The sequence below is a fragment of the Chiloscyllium plagiosum genome, unplaced genomic scaffold, assembly GCF_037043375.1.
Source record: "Chiloscyllium plagiosum isolate Xiang-an unplaced genomic scaffold, Cpla_swu_hap1 HiC_scaffold_3, whole genome shotgun sequence".
NCBI lineage: Eukaryota > Metazoa > Chordata > Chondrichthyes > Orectolobiformes > Hemiscylliidae > Chiloscyllium > Chiloscyllium plagiosum.
In genome coordinates this window covers 119825244-119841020 of record NW_028270141.1, presented here as the reverse complement: position 1 = coordinate 119841020, position 15777 = coordinate 119825244, and the positions used below count along the sequence as shown (strand labels likewise).

The 15777-nt window shown below is 39.1% G+C and overlaps 1 protein-coding gene across 6 annotated transcripts in view; it reads right to left on the bottom strand.

Annotated features, from left to right (window-relative positions):
• afg1lb (AFG1 like ATPase b) overlaps window positions 1–15777 on the bottom strand; it is a 164750-nt gene that overhangs the window by 61057 nt on the left and 87916 nt on the right. For all 6 annotated transcript variants that reach the window (XM_087982918.1, XM_043687086.2, XM_043687085.2 and 3 more), the window contains 2 exons: window positions 6436–6535; window positions 1814–1872 (listed from right to left, as the gene is read on the bottom strand). In XM_087982918.1, the coding sequence (XP_087839044.1) occupies window positions 1814–1872; window positions 6436–6535 (159 nt within the window). The remainder of the gene's footprint in view (window positions 1–1813; window positions 1873–6435; window positions 6536–15777) is intronic.

Here is a 15777-nt window from a genome sequence, read left to right as displayed (position 1 = left end):
TTTGCAAGATCGACAGAGCTGAGTATGCCACCGCTGTTTCCAGTGCCTTGGTGAATGTAGACTGACCTCAGACTTCGTAGCAGTCTGATATAACTAGTGGCTTTCTCAGGCCTTTTAGTTATGTTGGCCAGACATTTCTTCCTTAAAAGGACATTAAAAAACTAGATTTACCACATTTAACATTGGTTTCATAATCACCATGAGACTAGATTTTAGTTCAAGATTTATTCATTGAATTCAAATTTCACCATCATAGCTGGATTCAAATCCATGGTCCCAGAACTTTAGATTGGGTCTCTGGATTACTGGTCCGGACAATACACCTCTGCTTGACTAGTTTCATTTCTACAGCTTTCAATTTTGGTAACATCTTTGCACATCTTTATTCTACTCTCTAGAGCTTCAAAATCCTTTTTTGTGATATGGATAACAGAACCGTTCACAGTATTGCACACAATCGAACTTTGGATCTACATAACCCAAACATTACCTTCTTGCTTTTGTGTTTTATACCTGCGAGAATAAAAGTGACTGTTTGGATGGCCTTACCTTGTGTTACCTCTTTTACTGATTAATATATCTGTGTTCTCCTTAATGCTCTACATGATTTAGATTCTAATTTTCTGCCAAAAAATGATCTCCTTCATTCTCATAATACATACTTTGGCAAACAAAATTTGATGTCATTTAAAGGGACTATGGAGAGAAGGCAGAATAGGATAGGGAAACATTTCATCCGTGACTGAATGACAGAGCAGACTCGATTGACTGAATGGCCTTATCCTGCTCCCCTACCTTATGGTCTTAATCACGCTTCCACCATTTATATTGTTCTGCATATTGATACATTCTTTCACAATGTTAGCAAAACCACCAAACTGACAGCATCTACCATTTTTGATAACGGCCTTCCATTTCCTAAGTATAAATCATTCACGTATATGATGAGTGAAAAGAGTTGAATGACTTGGGTAAAAGCAATGAATTTTTCAAGCCTTGCTATGAAAAAGGATTACTGAAAAGGTCATCATAAACATGGTTGCCAGATTATCTGTCAGAAAACCTTCAGACACCAACCCATATCCACAGCCTTTGTACTGATTTGCAGATTCTGCTCTTTTGGGTGCATACAATCAATAAAATGCAACATTCTGCATTCAGAATGACTAAGAAACAAATTGTTAAGCAGCTACAAATATTATTTCAAAAACAAAAAATGTTAAACTTACAGTCATGCCCCAAACAACAAAAAAAACCAAAATGCAGTTTATCTTCACAATTCAGAGTTTAAAATCCTGGTAAACATAATGCTCTAAAAGGAACAATTACATAAATCCAATAAACTGTTTAAAAGGTAACCATTTTCCAAATAATCATGCCAAACTCACAACGAAGTCTGCGTTTAAAAGAATAGATCTCTCAACAATGAGTTAATGTACTTAGACAGTGTATGCACTGATTCAAAACACCATTCAGATGATTTCTACATGTCATTTTTTTCCTCTCCCTTGAGATTACACCTACAAGATTCCTCCACAAACTCCCCTTGCACAGTTTTCTTTTCCCCAAAACTGCCTGTGGCAATCACAGAGTTAAGAAAAAAAACAAGCTATCTAGTTGCAGTGTGCCACTCAAAAATCTAAGGACCTGTCATTGTTCGATTCTGCTTTTCGAACAGCAATTCCATTAGCAGCATTGGTGGAGTAATTATTAGCTGCATTCTCCTTGAAGGCAAGATCAAAGGAACCTGTGTAAACCCTGATTATCAATATTACAGTCAGAGAGAAAAACATCAAAACATGACTTCCTTTACCTTCAGGACAGCAATGAATGGCACAAAGTTAGCCCTCTGAAGCCCATTTTTATAGAGGTCTGAAAGAGAAAATTGATATTAGCTTTGCTACTTAGCTTGATAATAACATTTCTTTTTTAACTTTGGCAAATGCATCCCCCAACAATAGCAGATAATAGCAAGACCAAAGACACAAAATTGATTCCTGCTCGAGCAATATAGAGAGCTCATTTTATTGATCAGTGATAGTTATGATGTGAACAAGAGCAGAAAGTCCACAGACCAACTGAAATAGAAAGATCTACAATGTAGACTTGTGACACAAGTCAACTCTGAAAGAGAGAGAGATAAAGGTTTATTTTTATACAAGGACTATATAAACAACTGGTACTGCCACTGTTCAAACACAGTGGAATAGTCCAGCAAAGTACTTTTAAATAAATTATAATAAACAGATTTAGGTTGTACATAAGAGACAACTTTCATGGTCAATATATGTTTAGAGGCATTCATGAATGGTCGTTGGAACACCAGCCTCTTCAGCATGGAGTGTTGGATTTCTTTAGAAAAAGGGTTCATGGCAAGAGCCAGGCTTTCAACTCACGACTATCTTCATATTTTTACAGAAGTATCCTAACGTCTAAATTACAAAGCAGCTCAGAAGTGTAAACCATTAATGCCATTTTAATGTTTTATTCGGGCCTACCCGGAACACACACTATAACCTCACCTGGTTAGAAAAAGTGAACCAGAACTGTAACATGCTCAGAACTTGGCCTCAAGTTTTATCACTGAGTTCATGCTTCATTAATCTAGTCTGAGAGTGATTGATCTCAGTGCCATTGCTTTATGAATGGGAAGGGTGGAAGGAGAGGAGGAGGTGGAGAAGCAGGAAGGGAGAAGAGAATGGGAGAAAAGTAGGCAAGAGCCTCCTTTGAACATTGACAGGCTTTCACAGGAAAGTACCTGTACATTAATGTGTGGTGAAGATAGAATTGTTCTCAACTGTTCTACCCACTGAAGGGCTTGTGCTCGAACGTCGATTTCCCTGCTCCTCGGATGCTGCCTAAAGTGCTATGCTTTTCCAGCACCACTCTAATCTAGAATCTGGTTTCCAGCATCTGCAGTCCTTGTTTTTACTATCCACTGAAGACAAACAGCCTGTCATACCCACATTTGAAGAATTGCTATTTTTGAACGATAAAGAAGGCAACTACCATTTGCAGGACTGTACATTCAGTAAGGAACCCCCATCCTCACAAGAGAAAGGAAGAAGTGTCAAAAAAGGAAGAAAATTCCAGCCAGTAAATTTTCATGGATATAACCATTTGCCAGTTGTTTCACTAAGATTGAATAGTATTTTAAGCTTTTACAATGCTATAGAAAGCACCATTTCAGGAATATATTACAAGGAACAGAAATACGTTCTGTCCTATTTGTTGTCCAGCATATTCTGCTCAAAGTGGTTCTTCGTGTCAGTGTAACAGGATCAATTGCAATGACCCAGACTGTTAAGCAGCAGCCAAGTGAGATTCTCACATGACTAATGCATACCTGAAGTAGGGCGTTGAAGGACTGTCAACACTCGTTCAACTGTGCACTAAAAATGAAGTCATCAAGCTCCAGAAATAAGACTTAGGGGCAACGTGAGGTGGATGAAGCTCAGAGTGGAAGGGCCCATGAACATCACTGCATAGCATAAAACCACAAATTGCTGCAAAAGCTCAGCAGATCTGGCAGCATCTGTTAAAAGGAATCAGAGTTAATGCTTTGCATCCGGGAGGAAAGGTCACTGGACTCGAAACATTAACTTTGATTCTTCTTCACAGACACTGCCAGACCTGCTGAGCTTTTCCAGCAATTTATGTTTTCATGTTTGATTTACAGCATCTGCAGTTCTTTTGATTTTTAATGCTGCATAGCAGATCAGATTGAAACATGCACATTAGAATTAAGTCAAACACAAGGACGGCTGCAGTTTGGAAGCAGTTCTGGCCCATATTGCTGCAACCTTAAATCCAATAATAAAACTGTGCATTTTTCAAAGTCCAATGCGATAGGGTTTGAGCTATAGGGAGAGGCTGAAGATGCTGGGGCTATTTTTCCTGGAGGAATGGAGGCTAATGTGACCTTACAGTGGTTTATAGGGAGAACTGTGGCTCAGTGATTTGCACTGCTGCCTCACAGCGCCAGGGACCCAGGTTGGATTCCTGCCTCAGGCAACTGTCTGTGTGGAGCTTGACAATTCTCCCACTATCTGTGTGGATTTCTTCTCACAATCCAAAGATGTGCAGGTTAGGTGTCATGGCCATATTAAATTGTCCACAGTGTTCAGCAATGTGTAGGTTAGGTGTATTAGTTAGGGGCAAATGTAGAATACAGAGGAACCTCGATTATCCAAATACCAGTTATCCGAAAATCAGATTATCCAAAGAAGATCTCGAGGTCCCGATAGAAACATTACATCAAAGACGTGTTTCCAACAGTGATCGCATCTTTTATTTACAATGATTAAACAGGCACTGTCTCCAAATGACTGACCTCCCACCCTCTCTCTCTCTCCACACTTTTCCTGGAGTTCTACAGAGGGGTGTACCCTAACACCCCCCCCCCCCCCCACTTCCCCAGATAATTTCTCCAACATTCTCCAGTACAGGGCAAAAGTGGAACCTCTCAAAAAGTTGCAGTAAAAGATAGTGTTCTTGGCTGTGGCTGTGTGCACGCGCACTATTGGAAGACTTACCCCACAAAGGCAGCAGCAGTCCTGTTGTTTGTGTACAATCCGGAGAGGGATGGGGGTGGATAGGTGCCCCACACCGTTTGGTGGGGGGTGTTGGAGGTGGGGGCGGGCAGTGTTGCATGGCGGGAGCGGGGTTGGACGGGATTAGGGGCAGGGGCGATGTTAGACGGGATTGGGAGTGCAAGCGGGGTTGGGGAGCAGGGGACGGAGGTCAGTTGGGGGCAGGGGCTCATGCGGTGACCTGCTGCAGTCTCCTGAACAAGGAGCAAACTTTAAAAACTCCGAGCCCCAGAGGGGAGGCATTTAATCAATTAACCAAACGAAATAGTGCCCGCCCATCCCGTTTGGATAATCAAGGTTCCCCAGTAATAGGCTACTGAAAAGGGTCTGTGTGGATTCTTTTTGGAGGGTCGGTGTGGACTTGTTGGGCCTAATGGCCCATTTCCATACTGAAGGGATTCTATAATTCTATGAAAATCTTGAGGGGCGTAGATAGGGTAAATAAACCAAATCATTTTGCTAGGGTGGGGTAGTACAGAACCAGAGGGCAGAGGTTTGAGGTAAGTGGGGCAAGATTTAAAAAGGACTTAAGGGGCAACCTTTTCACACAGAGGGTGCGTGTTTGGATTGAGCTGCCAGAGGAAATGATGGAGGCTGGGTGGGTATAGGAAAAAGGAAGGATTGAGAGAGATACAGGCAAAATGCTGGCAAACGGGATTGGATTAATTTAGGATATCTGGTCAGCACGGACTAATTGGATGGAAGGGTCTGTTTCCGTGCTGTACAACTTTATGACTCAAAAAATATAGTCAATCATAGAAATCAAATTACGTAGCTTAAATATAAAGCCTCCTTCAGGACCAAATTATGGTGATCAAGTTACAAACCATCATGAACATAGAGAAAGCAAAAGGCCCCAGATCTTAGCTTCCTGCAAAATCTTCCACAAAATAACTAGCATCAGACTGACTATCTTCACTGGATCACAGCTTGAATGCTAACCACCAATTTTATCAGAGGTCAGATATATCAATAATTAGGACAAATAAAGATTCCTAGAATTATATCTCCTGCAGAATTAACTTACTCTTAAATCTTTATGTCCATAAGTTGTGCTATGTTGCCAAAATTTTATGAAACTTGTTCACAAGGTTGGTAAGGTTTGTTATGTGGGAGGAAGTCTTGACAACTCCTGAATGCTATTTATTATGCAAATTTACCTGGGGTACTCACAACAGAAGTATAAACGATTACTGATCAAGGAAAAAAAAGAAAATATTATTGCAGGTTTTTGAGTACAATAAAAGCTTGATGAGGACTTAACCTGTTTTAAGTATTTTTCCCAACATTCAGTAAGGTATTTAAATATTAAGATTATCTCGATGCAGAGCAGGAAGAATTCTTGGATTCATTAAAAATTAGCTAAAGATATAAATAGTGATCCAAATGCTAACTTGAGAAGGTAAATAAGTGAAAAAAGTTTGCAAATGCAAATGCCCTAAAGCAACAAGTTAAGCTGATAGTTATGTGACAACTTCCGGGAAGGTTAGAGGATGGAAAAAGTCAAAGTTAATTTCTTTTCTCTTTCAAATAATATAAATACTTTTACCCATCTTAGTTTCTACTACCATTGTCAGGAAGCAAATGGAAAATTGCTCCCAGCCTCCACAAGTACAGCTTTGTAATCAACTTCAAGATTGAACCCAATACAACACCACACCACCTCCTCCCCATTTTCTCTTCCATATCTTTGACCAGCAGCTCACCATCGTTTCATCAAGTACGATGGATTCAAACAGCATGATCAATGTAGTTGTCACCATATGCATTAATGCTCATACACAAAGACCAGACTGCCAAGAGTGATCATAATCGCAGTTAATCCATTTCTTACTGCTCTTACCTTCGGGTGGTCTATTGGATGTGGCAACAACAACAACACCATTTTGAAATAGGTTTTCGAAAAGCTGCTTCAGTATCATGGCATCAGCAATGTCTGTAACCTTACAAAGTAGAAATAAATCAACAAACGATTATGATCTTTCATAATATGTAACTGAATATAAAGCATCTTATCATCAAGTGTAATAGGCTAAATCTAAGAGTTTCAAACACAAACATTTTATCATTTAAATTAATTAGTTATTTCATAAAAGATGCTCAAATGGATCTGTGCTATCTAAAATTGAAAGATTTATAATGAAACCGGGTGAAAAATATTACAGCAAGAAATGATCAAATATGAATTACATATTATCAAATTAAATACAATATGCATTTGAACATATAAATTACAAGATGTAGGCCACTCAGCTACTTGAGTCTGCTATACCATTTGATAAGATCATGGTTCATATGATTGCTCTACTTTCCAGCCAACTTTCAATAACCTTTCACTCCCTTGTATATAATCGACTCAATAATCGACAAACTTGTGCCTTAAAAATGCCGAATTACTCTGCTTCCATCATGCTTTGAGAAGAGTTCCAAAGATTCATGATCTTTCATGAGGAAAACTAATCTATACATAATGCGCAACTCCATATTTGCCAACAGATATCATGAGTTCTAGATTCTTCCATAAGAGGAAACATCCTTTCCGCATCCACCTAGACAAGACCCTTCAGGATCTTCAATGCTTCAATCAAGTCATTTGTTAATCTTCTAAACTCCAGTGGATACAACCGTAGTCCTCATAAGATAACCAGCCTATTCTAGATAATAGTCCAGCAAATCTTCTCTGAACTGTTTCCAATGTAGTTACATCCTTCCTTAAATAAGATGACAAATACTGTACACTGTACTATCATCTCACAAATGCTTATTTACCTGAAACGTAACCTCCTTACTTGGGTAATCAATTCCCCCCACACTATACAATAACTTTTGTTTTAATTATTACTTGTTGTATCTATACACTAACCTTTTGCAATTCACACTCTCGGAAAGCCAGATGCCTCTCCGTCTCAGACCTTAGCAATCTCTTATGATTTAGATCCATGTTTTTATTCTTCCTGCCAAAAGTGACAACTTTCCATTTTCCCACATTATACTTGATTTACCAAATTTTTGCCCATTCACTTAATTTAGCTATATTATTTGTAGCTTTATTTTGTCTTCTTCACAACTTACTTTCCAACTTTGTTTCATCAACAAAATTAACAATCACACCTTCACACAAAGCAGCACAGAATATGAGAAATGGAGTAGGCCAATTGGATATTTCTGCTGCTTTTCCATTCAATATGATCATGGCTGATCATTCAACTTCAACATTTGAATTTAGCATTTTGATAATATTAAAACCAGTGAAAAGATCCGATGTTTTGGGGATACAAAACTGGACATTTTGAACAGTTAGGGGGAGTATTGCCAAGCCACCAACAAGTACAGACTGCCAGCAGAACAGCTCTCTGAAAAGGTACCTACCTTTCAGTTTGTACAGCAGAATATTGAAACCAACCTAGAGAAAATCTACAGAGAAAAATCTACAAAGGAGGATCGACAAAGCTGACTGGTTTTTGAAACGTGACTTTTTAAAAAAATCTTAATCGGGTTTTGTTTTATCGGTTGTTTCTAATTGAGTGGGAGATAAAAGATAGGTTGAAGAGAAAGAAGATGCAAATAGTTATTGGTTTTAATATTCTCAGTTGGACTGAAAGAATAAAGTTGCTAGTTTTTACTTTAAATAGTGACCTCTGGGATAGTTCTTTGCCTCTCGAATTTTAACAGCGGGAGGTGAATCTTTTCTGTGTAGCTGGTTTAAATTAGCAGAGGGGTTTACCCTGTATCGAAACAGTTTGGGGTCTTTTGTCTGGGATTTGAACAGGTTTAGACAGATCCAGTCTGAGATTTGGACAGATTTGGGGTACAAAAAAGCCCAGTAGATTTAAACAATTGCACGTTAAATAAAACGTAGGTGAGACAATTTGCCTAATTCCGGTGACTTGTGGTTGGTTAAATTAAAAGTGAGAGAAATGGCTCTTAAAATTACTGAAGAGGCTCTGCGACTTGAAGATAATTCTCAAATTTGCCAAGAAATTTGAGAAGGAAAGAAAAGGGCCATACTTTTAGAATTAGCAAAGAAGTTAGAGAGGGTTTAACGGAGGACAAAAGTAAAGTTGAAATTGTAAGGGAATTACTCAAACACTTAGGTGTGTCAGAGAAACAGACAGTAGAGGTAGAAAATCTGAAATTACAATGGAGGAAAACGGAGTTAGAAGATAAACAAAGAGAGAGAGAAAAGAAAAAGAGAGAAGGTTCTCAGTTGAGCAAAGAGAGAGAGGAAAGGGAGAGAGAGGAAAGGAAGAGACAAAAACAGAATTTGAACTAGCGAAGTTGTGATTTCGTCAGCAAAGTCAAGTTAACAGGATGGAGATTAAAAGAGAAGGTAGTGATATATACAAATATGTCAAAACAAATTTTGACAAAACACATGTCTGCCACATTTTGATGAGAAAGATGTTGAAGCCTTCTTTATTTCATTTGGAAAACTGGCTAGGCAGATGTAGTGGTCCAAGGATTTACAGGTAATGCTAGTTCAGACTAAACTGGTAGGCAGAGCTAGTGAGATATTTGCTGTGCTGTCAGATGCGGGGTCAAGAGATTATGAAGAGGTCAAATAGGCTATTTTAAGTGCATATGAATTGATACCAGAAGTGTATAGATAGCGGTTCAGAAACATAAAGGAGAAACCAGGTCAGATTTACGTTGAGTTCGAAAGAATTAAACACAGCCATTTTGATAGATGGGTGCGGGCTTTAAAGATAGGTAGGACCTAAGAGGTTCTAAGAGAGATTATTCCGCTGGAGGAGTTTAAAAACTCACTTCGGGAGATAAGAAGAATTCAAGTAGAGGCACATAAAGTTCAGCATGTGAGAAGGTCAGCAGAATTAGCAGGCGAATACTTGTTGGTGCATAAGACAAGCTTCCGGCCAGAATTTTGTCTGTGAGGGATAGAAGTTGGAAGAAGGGGAGATCCCACACTCCAAAACAAAAAGAGTAGAAAACATTGGTAAGAGTTTACCACAGGCTAAAAAAGAAGCCCAAGAGGGTGGAAAGGAGGTGCAAGGCCTCAGGTGCTTCCATGTGGTAAAGTGGGACATGTAAAGTCACAGTGCTGGTCATTAAAGAAAGGCGGTGTGGTAAAAGAAGCTAAGCCAGTGGCATTAGTGAAAGTAGTAAAGGAAACCCCCAGAAGAGCCGAGGAGCTGGTGGAGAGAGCACAGCCTAGGCAGGGGCTGGGTATGGAGCTAGTACCTGATCTCTATAAAGAATTTGCCTCTGTGGGTAAAGTTTACTCAGAAAGAACAGGGGGAGAAGGACAAGAACTTATAGTTTTGAGAGATACATGATCTACCCAGTCACTGATAGTAAGAAATGAGCGAATTTGCACCCTTTCTGATCTGTTACCAGAGAGTGTGGTCATTTGTGGGATAGATGGACAGAAATTTAGCGTTCCCCTATGTCAGATCAGGTTGGAGCACCAACTCAAGATTGGGGAAGTTACAGTGGGAGGGATTGACAGAATGTCAGTTCCAGGAATCCAGTTTATTCTTGGGAATGATTTAGCAGGATCCAACATGGGGAGTGACGCCCCTTGTTGTGGAGAAGCCTAAGGAAGACAAGAAACTGAGGAGTTAAAACAGAAATATCCTGGTATTTTCCCAGACTATGTGGTAACCAGATCCCACTATCATAAGTTACAGCACAAAGCAAAAACTAAAGAGAAAGGTGAAGGAGTTAAGGTTCAGTTAGTGGACACCCTGTTTGACATAATGGTGCAGGAAAAACCTCAACAGACAGAGGGTCAGACAGAAGTGTTTCGTCCTGAAAGGCTATGGGACTTACAACAAAAAGACAATAAGATAAAAGATACATATGTGGATGCGTACTCCAAAAATGAGGCAACGGATATTCCGGAGGATTATCATCTGAAAGATGGAAATAGAGCAGGTTAGTGCAGAGGAGAAATGGGCTGAAGTGCACCAGATTGTGTTGCTGGTAGCATGCAGACAGGAAATGTTACAGTAGCACATGAGCTACCTGTAGGAGGTCACCTAATGGTACGAAAGACTCAAGCTAAGGTATGAACACCTTTTTATTGGCCTGGAATGAGGCTAACTTTTGTTGTACATGTCATACATGCCAAATGGTAGGTAAGACACAGGCAGTAATAAAACCAGTACTTTTGTTGTCAATTCCTGCATCTGAAGAACCTTTCACGCGGGTTATAGTCGATTGCGTAGGCCCCCTCCCGAGAACCAGAAGTGGGAACCAGTACTTGTTAACCATAATGGGTGTGTATACCAGATTTCCTGAGGCAATTCCGTTACAGAGTATCAAGATAAAAAAGGGTGGTAGAGGAGTTAATAGCTTTCTTCGCATGGTACGGGCTACCCTGAGAGATTCAATCAGACCAAGGCTCTAATTTTACTGCTAGGCCATTTAAGGAAGTTATGGATAGCTTAGATATACAGCACTTTAAATCCAATGCATAACATCCTTTGCCATTAGAGATGCCCCAAATGAACCTCCTCAGTTCACTCCCTTCGTGTTAATATTCAGTCATGAAGTGAGAGGCCCTTTGAAATTAATTGAAGAGAAATTGACAGGACCAAAATTGGAGATCTGACACTTACATTATGTATGGGAGGTGAGGGAGAGACTAAATTGAGTAGGTGAGTTAGCTAAAGAGGGCACAGTGTAGAATGAAGCAGGTGGCAGATAAAAGCTCCGAGACTTGGATGTTTTCCCAAAGAGATGACGTGTTAGTACTGTTACCAGTGATAGGAGATCCCTTCAAAACCAGGTTTAGTGGTCCCTATCAAATTGAGAAAAGGTTGAGTCAGGTGAACTGTTTAGTAAAGATGTCAGCTAGGGAAAAAAACAATATTGGGTATGTTATGTGAACATGTTGAAACCGTATTACACTAGAGAAAAATAACTGGAGAAACAGTTGTTAGTTACTGCCCGCAGAGTGAGGACTCAAATCCAGATGGTGTGGATTTTGATGTGCCTCAAAATAGATTTAAAAATAAACAAGTCCTTAAGGAGTGGGATAGCTTAGTAAACTGTCTGTCTGTCTCAGGAGCACAGAATGCAGTTGAAAGGTTTATTACTGCAGTATGAGGACATATGTAATAATCAGATGGGGAGGGCTAATGTTATTGTACATGAAGTAAATGTAGGGAATACTGCTCCAATAAAGCATCCCCCTTTCAAAGCCAGACAGGTCCAGGAGGCAGAGGCCACGCATAACGAGGGTATCATTGAACAGAGCCAGAGTGAGTAGAGTTCGTCGATCTTCTTAGTTCCCAAACTGGACAGGACTCAACAATTTTGCGTGGATTATCAGAAGGTCTCCAAGATTGGAGGACTGAGTCGAGAAAATTGGACAGGCCAGTTATATCACCAAGTTGGACTTACTGCGTGCTTATTGGCAGGTACCTTTATCAGAGATGGCGAAAGAAATTTGTAACCCCAAATGGGTTATATCAATTTAAAGTGATGCCCTTTGGAATGAAGAATGCACCCACCACATTCCAAACACTCAGGAACAGAGTTGTGGCTGGGTTAACAAACTGTGCAGCCTATTTGGTTGATATAATGATCTTTAGTAAGTCCTGGAAAGATCACATGGTACAGTTGGCAGAGCTCTTTGAACAACTATGAGAAGCAAAACTGGTAATAAACTTAAAACTGAATTCACGAAAGCAGAGGTGACGTTCTTGGGACACAACATCGGTCATGGAATCTTGACCCCACAGAATGCATCATGAAGGCCGTCAAGGAATTTCTACAACCAACCTTGAAGAAAGAGGTCTTTTGATTCTTGAGACGAAGCAGATTCTATCAGAAGTTCAGCAGTGTAGTGGCACCGTTAACCGATTTGCTGAAGAAGAACACAAGATTTAGGTGGACAGAACACTGCCAGAGGTATTCGACCATCTGAAAGCAATATTAACCACCGCACCAGTTTTAGCTCCACCAAATATTTCAAAACCTTTTAAAGTTGCCATCGTTGCAAGTGACTTGGAGCTGTTCTGCTACAGGAAGATGTTGGTGGGATTGAACTGCCAGTTGATTACTTTTCGAAGAAACTCAACATCCACCAGAGGAAATATTCCATGATCGATAAAGAACTATTTGGTACTGGCCTTACAACATTTTGAGGTGTATGGCACAAACAATGTGTCAGAGATGGTTGTGTACATGGATCACAATCCTCTTACATTCTTGGAACGCTTTAAAGAATATGCAACTACTTTATTGGAGTCTTATGTTACAGACTCTTAATTTACATAATGTACATGTTGTGGATTGAAAGAATGTAATTGCAGATGTATTAATCACAGATTTAACTGATAAAGTATGGATAAGATTGGTACCTACTCACTGTTATATTTATGTGGGAAGAAGTTAAATTAAAGTCATGTCATGACATTGTGGTTAAGGGACAGAGAAAAAAAAATGAAGCCATCTTTTCATTATGATGGTTCTTATTTTTTTCTTTAAGGGGTGAGGTGTTATGAAGGTGTAGAGATGTACTTTAATTGAGTTGAAAAGCTAGCATGGACTGACAAAGCACAGAATCCTGAACACGGTAACATTGAAACACTTGGTCAAAACAAATAGCAGCATCTGGGTTTCCACCAAACAAAAGCAAATTCAAATTCGGCCAATCAATTTAAATTATGCCCCAAGATACCAAAATCCAATCAAATTTGAATTTAGTATTTGATAATATTAAAACCAATGAAACAATCCGATATTTTGGGGTATAATCTGGACATTTTGAACAGTTAGGGGAAAACTGCCAAGCCACCAACAAATACAGACTACAGCAGAACAGCCCTTTGAAAGGTACCTCTCCATAAGATTGTGCAGCAGAACATCGAAACCAACCTAGAAAAAATCTACAGAGAAAAATCTATCAAGGAGAATCGACAAAGCTGACTGGTTTTTGAAACATGATTTTAAAAAAAAAATCTTAATCAGGATTTTCTAAAAATCAAATTAGTATTGTGGAGTGGGAGATAAAAGATAAGTTTAAGAGAAAGGAGTTGTAAATAGTTGTTGGTTTTAATATTCTCTGTTGGAGTGAAAGAATAAAATTGTTAGTTTTTACTTTAAATAGTGACCTTTGGGATAGTTCTTTGCCTCTCGAATTTTAACAGATTATAACACGAGGTGAATCTTTTCTGTGTGGCTGGTTTAAATTAGCAGAGGGGTTTAACCCGTGTTGTAACATTTGATACCCTTTCTGATTAAAAATCTGTCAATTTCAGCCTTGAATATGCTTAACAACTCAGCCTTGACAGCCCTCTGTGACATGTTGTCTCTTTACTGCAAGAGTCAAAAACATCACTAAGCTGCTGCAGAACATTCTGAAGTTGGGAGGAGAACAGATGGAGACTGTGGTCCATCTCACTACCAATGACAGAGATAAGAGAGAGATGAGGTCCTTCCAGCGCAACACAGGGAACTAGGATTAAATTGAAAAAACAGGAACTCAAAGATATTACATGTTAGGATTACTCACAGCGTCACATGTTACTAAGATCAGGAATAAAAGAATAGGCTGGGTGAACATTTGTCATAACAGTGTGTTTAGGAGGGAGGGATTTAGATTCTTGAGGCATTAGAACTAATTTTGGAATACATGGATTGTGAACAAGCTGGAAGGTTGTACCCTAGCAGGAAGCAGGATTGGAACCAATATTTTCACATAAAATGCTCACTAGTACAATGGGGAATAAATGGAGTTGCAGGGCAATGGAAAACTGAGCAGAGAGACAAGAGTGAGAGAAGCAAAGATGGAAATGAAAGATAGAAGAAAAAAATGCAAAAGTGAGAGGCAGAGGAACAAGGGCTTGCAGAAAATAGGACAGGAATACAGACAAAAAGTGGAAAAACATCATAAGTTAAAGGCTTTATTTCTGAATGCATGGAGCATTCACAATGAGGTTATTGAACTAATGTCAACAAGAATAGTTGTAAGCAGATGCAAAATCTTTGCGATTGCAGAGACATGGCTGCACAGTGACAAAGGCTGGGAAATTAAATCCAAGATTATTCAATCTTTAGGAACGACAAGGAAAAAGAAAATAGAAGTGGGATGAAATCAGAACAACAGTGAAAAGGATATCGAGACAGGTAATGTGAATATGCTAACAATCTGGGTGGAGCTAAGAAGAAACAAGGGTTCAAAACGTTACTGGCAGTTGTCTATCGGTCTCCACACGATAGTGGTAAAATAGCACGTCATTAAATAGGAAATTAGAGATGCACGCAGTAAGGTTGCTACAGTAATCATCAGTGACTTAAATCTACCTACAGACTGGGCAAACAATCAGTGCAAGATATAAGGGTGAAGCATTTACAACAAGCTGCAAATGCTGAGTGGATGATCCATTGAGACTACCTCCAGAGGTCATCAGCATTACAGATGCCAGTTTTCAGCTAATTTGATTCATCCCACATGATATCAAGAAATGATTGGAGGCACTGGATATTACAAAGACACTACACTGGCCCCTGACAATGTACTTGAAATAGTTTTGACAATCGTCACATTCAATGGAGCACTGGTTTTAAATTAGTTTCTGGTACGTCATGATCTGCTGCCAGTATGCCTGTACTAATTCCTGTAACAAGGTGGCATACAACACAGTTTGCATACAAGTATGGAATCATGCAGCAGTAGTCATTTTGCAGCCATAGAGCACTCAAATTGCCTAAAAAATGGAAAGTACAAAATGGATTTAAAAATTAGGGGTGCGACATTGTATTATGTTCATGGATAAATGTGTTTGGCATCTTGTCATAGCACAACGTATGCATGTATATTATTATACTACAATAAAGTCATGTACCAGCATATATCCACTTGCTGAATCTGATGGCATTTCCTATTTTTCTATAATATTAATTGCATCTCCTTTAGCTCCAATTAGATTTGTTAACATCACTGAATGATCACTCTCATTTATTATGCCACAATTAAAACCAAATTTGAACTCTGGCTGCTTCCCTTCAATATCCTCTGTTTCAACTTCTAATCCATGTAAAGTACAAGTGCATATTTTCACTCCAAAGTATCTGCCATTTGCTTTAACTTTTCAGAGTTAAGAGATTGACTCATAACTCCTGCTTCTAAAAATATTTCTGCTCATACAACTGAATTCATATGCCCTAACCTTAACAATCTGTTACGTAGAAGTACTAAATATATAAACATAAA